General features: G+C 43.7%; 1 protein-coding gene across 1 annotated transcript in view; it reads left to right on the plus strand.

Moving 5' to 3' along the window:
- PDE6D (phosphodiesterase 6D) overlaps positions 1-2,612 on the plus strand; it is a 60,400-nt gene extending 57,788 nt beyond the window's left edge. The window contains exons 4-5 of the mRNA XM_060767320.2: positions 104-209; positions 1,915-2,612. Of these exons, the coding sequence (XP_060623303.1) occupies positions 104-209; positions 1,915-1,996 (188 nt within the window). The 3' untranslated portion in view covers positions 1,997-2,612. The remainder of the gene's footprint in view (positions 1-103; positions 210-1,914) is intronic.
- Positions 2,613-9,204: the final 6,592 nt, after the last annotated feature.

Raw genomic sequence — 9,204 nt, forward strand, 5'->3', positions numbered from 1 at the left:
AACAACAACAACAACAAAAGGACAAATACAATTGAAAAACTCCCATGTCTGCAATCTATATGTACAATTTGTACTGCCTTTCATTCTTCCTTCTTTTTTGCAGAATGGTTCTTTGAGTTTGGCTTTGTGATTCCTAACTCCACAAACACTTGGCAGTCCTTGATAGAAGCGGCTCCTGAGTCACAGATGATGCCTGCTAATGTTCTAACGTAAGTTGCTGCTTCCAAATCTGCGGGGAGTGTAGACCTCAGCCAACGGTACCTGGAATATGGCAGAGGGTGGAAAGGACAGGGCGGGGAAGGGGCTCCACTTTTGGTGCTGTCCCCTTCACAACGGTGCCTGTTCTCTGGCTCAAGAGATCAAATGATGCATTGAACACCCTAAGTCAGCTATATCATTTGCAGGTCTCTGCATAGATTGTCACAGTTTTGCTCATCCTAAGGGAGGGGGCTGTAGCTTTGTGGGGCATTAAGGACCCCAATCTGTTTGTTAGAAACCTTTTATCTCCCCCTAAGTCTCTTTGCTTAGATCAAGGGTGTCCAATGTTTTGGCTTCCCTGGGTCACATTAGAAGAAGAAGAATTGTCTTGGCATAAAACAGAAGCCGTGTTTTTGTTTTGAGCCAGATTCCTAGCCATCCTGGGTCACAAATAGCAAGAGCATATGGTACACATGGGTACCATTCCTAGTACAGAATACACACTTCAATCCGTGTCCTCTTGCTCTTTATTTTATTAATTTTAACAGTTTTTCATTTAGTTATTATGTGTTTTCCGGGCTTTATGGCCATGCTCCAGAAGCATTCTCTCCTGATGTTTCACTTGCATCTATGGCAGGCATCCTCAGAGGTTCTGAGATCTGTTGGAAACTAGGAAAATGGGGTTTATATATCTGTGGAATGTCCAGGGTGGGAGAAAGAAATCTTGTCTATTTGAGGTAGGTGTGAATGTTGCAATTGGCCACCTTGATTAGCATTTAATGGCCTAGCAGTTTTCAAGGTTTGGCTTCTTACTGCCTGGGGGAATCCTTTATTGGAAGGTGATTGGCTGGCCCTGATTGTTTCTTATCTGGAATTCCCCTGTTTTAGAGTGTTGTTATCTATTTACTGTTATGATTTTAGGGTGAATCATTTGTGGTGGTGTCTTTGTTTGTAGTCTTTGTTTGGTGTCTTTGTTTGTAGTCCGTCTGTGCGATTTTCTTGCAACAGCTGAGGAGATGGTCCATGGTTTCATCAGCTTCCTCCTTGTGCTCCTCATTATTATTATTATTATTTCTACTTTTTTTTGTCGTGTCAGGAGCGACTTGAGAAACTACAAGTCGCTTCTGGTGTGAGAGAATTGGCCGTCTGCAAGGACGTTGCCCAGGGGACGCCCGGATGATTTGATGTTTTTATCATCCTTGTGGGAGGTTTCTCTCATGTCCCCGCATGAGGAGCTGGAGCTGATAGAGGGAGCTCATCCACCTCTCCCCAGATTCGAACCTGCGACCTGTCGGTCTTCAGTCCTGCCGGCACAGGGGTTTAACCCACTGTGCCACCGGGGCCTCCATTATTTCTACTAATTATAAGTGATGACACTGAAGCTTTGTAGTGCATTAGAGAACCCCCATCTACCCGTTGGAGACTTTGGGCCGATCTCACCCTAAATCTCGGCTTAGGTCAGGCACCCTCAAACTGCGACCCTTCAGCTATTTGGGCCTCCAACTCCCAGAAGCCCTAGCTGGCTTGTTCAATTTTCAGTAATTCTGGGAGTTGGAGGGCCAAACAACTGGAGGGCTTCAGTTTGAGAATGCCTAGCTTAGATGGTCGTGGTCTTCACAGGGTGTTTGGCCACATATCTAGCAGTAGAAAGACCTTTCTCTGGCTTCCCTTTTGTCTCTGCCTGACCTCTTTTCTTCCTTTTCTCTTCTTCTTCAGCGGGAACGTAATCATAGAAACCAAGTTTTTCGACGACGACCTCCTCGTAAGCACTTCCAGAGTAAGACTGTTCTACGTTTGAGAGAAGACCAGAGTGGGTTTGGGCCTGGCTTAGTTCCCCCGCTCCCTCCCTCCACACACAGAGACCCCTGGTTCCTGGTGCCGAATCCCCTCCCCACCCAAACCGTGTCAAGTGGAAGACTCTCTCTCTCTTCCTTTAGCCGGCGACAGCTGAATACAAGTTGTGAACTTTGCCCATCGCTCTGTCTCTCTTCCTCCTGGCTGGGTGAGATTGAGCCAAAATAAGGTGGTCCACCATCCCCTCGAATCTGGGGAAGGGCAAGGGAGGGAAGAGGACTCTGCTAGAGACCCCAACAGGGCCAGCCAATGGGCATGAAGGATCAAGATTTGTAAATTATGTTTAGTTTTTTTTTTTAAAAAGGAAACAAAATGCTTTGTATGTCTCTGTCCCTTAGTACCCCATTCTTGGCGGGCGGTACATATCATTGTTTTTAAGTTAACACGTTTTCTTCTCTCCGTTTTCGTTTTTCTTTCTTTTAAGTCCATATGTAACAAGTTCAGATGTCATCCCTCAAACCCCTTGCTCCTTAAACTTGTAAAATAGACTGTGATATTATTACATAATGTAATTAAAGTAAATTTCTGAATTAAAAGAAGCAAACATTCCTACCGTTCAAGGTCCTAGTAATTTTTTTTCTTCATTTTCCTTGGAACATCCTCACATTAAAAAAAAATCTGGGCTACTTCTGATTTACAAGAGCATCTAGAACAGTGTTTCTCAACCTTCCTGGTGCTGTGACCTCTTAAAACAGTTCCTCATGTTGTGGTACTTACTTACTTAGGCGATCCCTCGCTTTCTGAGGATGATTGTCTTCCAGTGTTCTTGTGGGTCCGTATGTGGCTGTGGAGCCCTATTCTTGCTCTGCATCTTCTCCCACAGTGAAGGCATTGGTTTCCAGGTGGAAGGCGGTCTCAATTGGGGTTGGCTTGACGCGCCTTCCTCTTGGCACGCTTCTCCCTTTCACCCTCCATTCTTGCCTCTTCAAATTCTGCAGCACTGCTGGTCACAGCTGACCCCCAGCTGGAGCGCTCAAGGGCCAGGGCTTCCCAGTTCTTGGTGTCTATTCCAGAGTTTTTAAGGTTGGCTTTGAGCCCATCTTTCAATCTCTTTTACTGTCCTCCAACATTCCGTTTTCCGTTCTTGAGTTCGGAGTAGAGCAACTGCTTTGGGAGACGGTGGTCAGGTATCCGGACAACGTGGCCGGTCCAGCGGAGTTGATGGCAGAGGGCCATTGCTTCAGTGCTTGTGGTCCTTGCTTCTTCCAGCACACTGACGTTTGCCCGCCTGTCTTCCCAAGAGATTTGCAGGATTTTCCGGAGGCAGCACTGATGGAATCGTTCCAGGAGTTGCACGTGACGTCTGTAGACAGTCCACGTTTCACAGGCATATAGCAGGGTTGGGAGGACAATAGCTCTATAAACAAGCACCTTGGTATCCCTATGGATGTCCCGGTCCTCAAACACTCTCTGCTTCATTCGGAAAAATGCTGCGCTCGCAGAGCTCAGGCGTTGTTGTATTTCGGTGTCAATGTTGACTTTGGTGGAGAGGTGGCTGCCAAGGTAGCGGAAATGATCAACATTTTCTAATGTTACAACATTAACCTGTATCACTGGCATTGGAGAGGGGATGGCTGGTGTCTGCTGGAACAGCACGTTGGTTTTTTCAATGTTCAATGACAGGCTGAGCTTCTCGTATGCTTCTGCAAAGGTGTTTAGAGTGGCTTGTAGATCTTTTTCTGAATGCGCACAGACGACGTTGTCATCAGCATACTGGAGTTCTATAACAGATGTTGTAACCTTGGTTTTGGCTTTCAGTCTGCTGAGGTTGAATAGCTTGCCATCTGTCCGATAGATGATTTCCACTCTGGTGGGAAGCTTCCCATCAACAAGGTGAAGTATCATAGCGATGAAGATGGAGAATAAAATTATTTTTGTTGCTACTTCAGAACTATCATTTTGCTACTGTTATGAATCATAATGTAAATATCTGATATGTAGGATGTATTTTCATTCACTGGACCAAATTTGGCACAAATACCGATACACCCAATACACCCAAATTTGATTACTGGTGAGGTTTCGGGGGGGGGGGGGATGATTTTGTAATTTGGGATTGTAGTTGCAGGGATTTATATACATGGCCCTTGGGGTCTCTTCCAACCCTATACTTCTGTGGCCATTGTGTTGCTGCTCCTCGCTTCACCCACTCTGTGGATTAGAGGCAAAATGCCAAGATATTGAAGGGGTGTGTGTGATGGAAGGAGAGGAAGTGATATGGAATTTCTGGTGAAAGCAAAATTGGAAAATTTTCCAGCATTCTAAATAATGCTCAAAGATTTATATGGATTTGGATTTATATGGATTTGGTAGGCACATACATAACAGCAATGTATAATATTGTAAACAAAATAAAATATGCTTTTCTTATTCTTGACAAAAATATTTACATTAGAAAGAACGCTATGCTTTTTTAAAGACACGTAGTTTTTTTAGACTTCAGGAAAAGGGACATTTAAGATATCTTTGGAGTTGTAGCCCAAAACACTTGGGGACCCACAGGTTGAGAATCACGTATCTAAAGCTTTGGGTAACATTGGGAAGGGTTAACCCCCTGTGGTGTTTGTTTTCTTGCTTGTCCTCCTGTTCTGAGAGTGCCTTGGACCACGAGAAGATCCAATCAGTCCATACTTCAGGAAATAAAGCCCGACTGCTCACTGGAGGGAAGATGAAGTACTTTGGCCACATAATGAGAAGACAAGAAAGCATGGAGAAGACAAATGGAAGGAAAAAGGAAGAGGGGCCGACCAAGGGCAAAATGGATGGATGGTATCCTTGACATGACTGGCTTGACTCTGAAGGAGCTGGGGGTGGTGATGGCTGACAGGGAGCTCTGGCGTGGGATGGCCCATGAGGTCACGAAGAGTTGGAAGCGACTGAATGTATCAACAACAACAACAACAAAGCCTGTTCAGAAGATTTCACCCCACTTTTTATCCCTGTGATAATTGAATATTGTAAATTTTGGCTTGTTGTCGAAACAAGGATTGGTGTGCCGTCGCGCCTAGTGGCTATAACTCTTAGTGAAAGAGACAGACGTGACATCTTTCCCCCAGGGGATTGCTTCTTGTCTTCTTTAAAGAACTGGAACTCCCAAGGACCAAAACACTCTAGATAACTCAAAATAGGTTTTATTGTTCACAAAGAGTTATCCCTTTAAGGTAATAAGCTGGAAGTTTCAAAGGAAGTAAAGGAAATATACATTACAGTCTCTGGTTGTCTTGGGTCCAAGGAGATTTCGTAGCTGAGCAGCCTTTCCTGTTCCCTCTTTTCTCAATGGCTGTGAAGGTCAGAACAAACACAACCCCCAGTCCAATGGCCTATGTTGAAGGCACAGAGTCTTCCTTTCAATGCCAAAGGACAGGGTTGAAGGCGCTTGGGTCTCTTCAACGTTGTCCAGAACGATCTGGACATGAAGCATGAGTCCCAAGGGTAAAAACCTTAGAATTGGTGATGAGAGGTAACTTAATGAATGGCTTTAGAGCCAAGTCTCTTTCTCACATCTATCTGATAGAAAGTTTGATGGTAGAATGGAAAAGGAAAAGCTCTGCCCTCCTCCAAGAAGAGGTGGAGCCAATCAATTAGGCTGAGGAAGCAATATAACTGGTGCAAACAACATTGATTGACAGCTATAAATAACCAATCAATCCAATTATACATTTACAAACTAGGCAAGTTTGGGCATGTTATACAGTTTAAACCTTTGCACTTTAAAGTTCTACACACAGGTGACGCCACTCGCACCATCACAATTGGTGATAAGGCTTCAGTGGAAACCCCTTTTCCCCAGGATGATTATCTGCCCCAAATTCCTCCAGGGAGATGGGGCGGGATATAAATAAAGGTATTCTAGAATCTGAAAAACCTCATCTCAAGCATTTCACGTAAGGAAGACTCAACGTAAACAAGAAGATGTATTCTTAAAGCTCCAGTGCTCACTGCAGTGCAACTATACCTCCCTGAAATGTAGGGTGCAATTTTGTCTGCAGAAATTCCCCATGGGAGATGACTTTCCAATGCTATATACTTCATAGAAATGTTGACACATTTTCATGTTTACCCATAGTTGTGTGGGCTTTTGCAGTGTTGTCATTCATGTCAGATGCACTAAATATAGAGATATGAGCTCCTGTAAGTTAGTCTTATAAGAAGAGACGGCAGTGTATTATCGAAGGCTTTCATGGCCGGAATCACTGGGTTGTTGTAAGTTTTTCTGGCTGTATGGCCATGTTCCAGAAGCATTCTGAATGCTTCTGGAACATGGCCATACAGCCCAAAAAACTTACAACAACCCAGAGACAGCAATCTTTGTAATGAGAAAGAGAGTTCAACCAGTTCTATTGATTCCAATTTTTCTCAGCTTAAAAAGGAATTTATAAATAATGTATAGAAATCGAATCAATGAAGCTGTGACTCCAGCTATGCCTTTGCCAAAGATATATTAAATTTCCCTTTTCCTGAAATGCAAGAAAATTATGTGTCTTTTAAAAAACATAGTGTTCTTTCTAATTATTTTTGTTAAGAATAAGGAATGTATATTTTATTTTGTTTACATTATTATAAATTGCTGTTATGTGCCTGTCTACCAAATCCATATAAATCTCTGAGTATAACATCTCAAGCAAATTTACCAGCACTATTTAGAATGCTGGAAATTTTTCCAATTTTGCTTTCACCAGGAAATGCATATCACTGCCTCTCCTTCCATCACACACACACCTTCAATATCTTGGCATTTTGCCTCTAATCCACAGAGCGGGAGAAGCGAGCAGTAGCAACACATGGACCATAGAAGCATAGGGTTGGAAGAGGCCCCAAGGGCTATCTAGTCAAACCTCATTCTCTCATACAGGAAGCCACAATCTTGTGCCCCCCCCCCCCCCAATATGACATCCCTTCAATTGGGTTATTGTAGGTTTTTTCGAGCTATATGACCATATTCTAGAGGCATTCTCTCCTGACGTTTTGCCTGCATCTATGGCAAGCATCCTCAGAGGTAGTGAGGTCTGTTGGAACTAGGAAAATTGGTTTATATATCTGTGGAATGACCAGGGTGGGACAAAGAACTCTTGTCTGTTGGGGCTAGGTGTGACTGTTTCAACTGACCACCTTGATTAGCATTTGATGGCCTGGCTGCTGTTTGGTGTGGCTTGTTAGTGCCTGGGGCAATCTTTTGTTGAGAGGTGATTAGATGTCTCTGATTGTTTGCTCTCTGTTGTTTTGCTGTTGTAATTTTAGAGTTTTTTTTAATACTGATAGCCAGATTTTGTTCATTTTCATGGTTTCCTCCTTTCTATTGAAACCATCTACATGCTTGTGGATTTCAATGGCTTCTCTGTGTAGTCTGACATGGTGATTGTGAGAGTGGTCCAGCATTTCTGTGTTCTCAAATAATCTGCTGTGTCCAGGTTGGTTCATCAGGTGCTCTGCTATGGCTGACTTCTCTGGTTGAAGTAGTCTGCAGTGCCTTTCATGTTCCTTAATTCATGTCTGGGCAATGCTGCGTTTGGTGGTCCCTCTGTAGACTTGTCTACAGCTACATGGTATACGGTAGACTCTTGCAGAAGTGAGAGGATCTCTCTTGAACAAAATCTGGCTACCAGTATTTAAAAAACTGTAAAATTACAACAACAAAACAACAGAAAGGAAACAGTCAGGGACATCTAGTCTCCTCTCAACAAAAGATTGCCCCAGGCACTAACAAGCCACACCAAACAACAGCCAGGCCATCAAATACCAATCAAGGTGGTCAGTTGAAACATTCATATCTAGCTTCAGCAGACAAGAGTCCTTTGTCCCACCCTGGTCATTCCACAGATATATAAACCCATTTCCCTAGTTCCAACAGACCTCACTCCCTCTGAGGATGCTTGCCATAGACGCAGGCGAAACCTCAGGAGAAAATGCCTTTAGAACATGGCCATATAGCCCGAAAAAACCTACAACAACCCAATGATTCAGGCCATGAAAGCCTTCGACAATACATCCCTTCAATTATTAAACATGGCTCTCATGTCCCCTAGGACTTGGCTTCCAGATTTTGACCATTTTGGTTGCCCTTCTCTAGACACCTTCCAGCTTCTTGATTTCCTTGAATTGTGATGTCCAGAACTGGACACAGGGCTCATCTAAGTGAGTTCTGACCAAAGCAGAATAAAGTGGGGCTATGACTTTTCTCAGTCTAGACATCATCCTTGTGTTGATACAGCCTAGCATCGCATTGCCTTTTTAAAAATCCGCAGCATCACACTTTTGGCTCATGTTCAGCTTGGGATCTCCTAGATCAGTGTTTCTCAACCTGGAGGTCGGGACCCCTGGAGGGGTGACGAGGGGGTGTCAGAGGAATCACCAAAGACCATCAGAAAACACTTATCTTTTCTGTTTGTCATGAGGGCTCTGTGTGTGAAGTTTGGCCCAATTCTATCATTGGTGTGGTTCAGAATGTTCTTTGATTATAGATGAACTATAAATCTGAACAACTACAACTCCCAAATGTCAAGGCCTATTTTCTCCAAACTCCACCAGTGGTCACATTTGGGCATATTGAGTATTCGTGCCAAGTTTGGTCCAGATCCATCATTGCTTGAATTCACAGTGCTCTCTGGATGTAGGTGAACTACAACTCCAAAACTCAAGGTCAATGCCCACCAAACCCTTCCAGTATTTTCTGTTAGTCATGAGAGTTCTGTGTGCCAAGTTTGGTTCAATTCCATTGTTGGTGGAGTTCAGAATGCTCTTTGATTGTGGGTGAACTAGAAATCCCAGCAACTACAACTCCCAAATGACAAAATCATAATTTTTGATTGATGGTCACCCCCCCCCCCCCAAACCCACCAGTATTCAAATTTGGGCATATTGGGTATTAGTGACAAAATTGGTCCAGTGGATGAAAATACATTCTGCATATCAGATATTTACATTACGACTCATAACAGTAGCAAAATAGTTATGAACTAGCAACAAAAATATTATGCTTGGGGGTCACCTCAACATGAGGAACTGTATTAAGGGGTCGCGGCATTAGGGAGGTTGAGAAACACTGTCCTAGATCCTTTTCTCATGGACTGCTTTCAAGCCAGATGTAATCCATCCTATAGTTGAGCCACTATTCCTTCCTAAGAGTGCCACGCACAATCCTCATGGGCTTGGCTA

The sequence above is a fragment of the Anolis sagrei genome, chromosome 3, assembly GCF_037176765.1.
Source record: "Anolis sagrei isolate rAnoSag1 chromosome 3, rAnoSag1.mat, whole genome shotgun sequence".
Classification (NCBI taxonomy): domain Eukaryota; kingdom Metazoa; phylum Chordata; class Lepidosauria; order Squamata; family Dactyloidae; genus Anolis; species Anolis sagrei.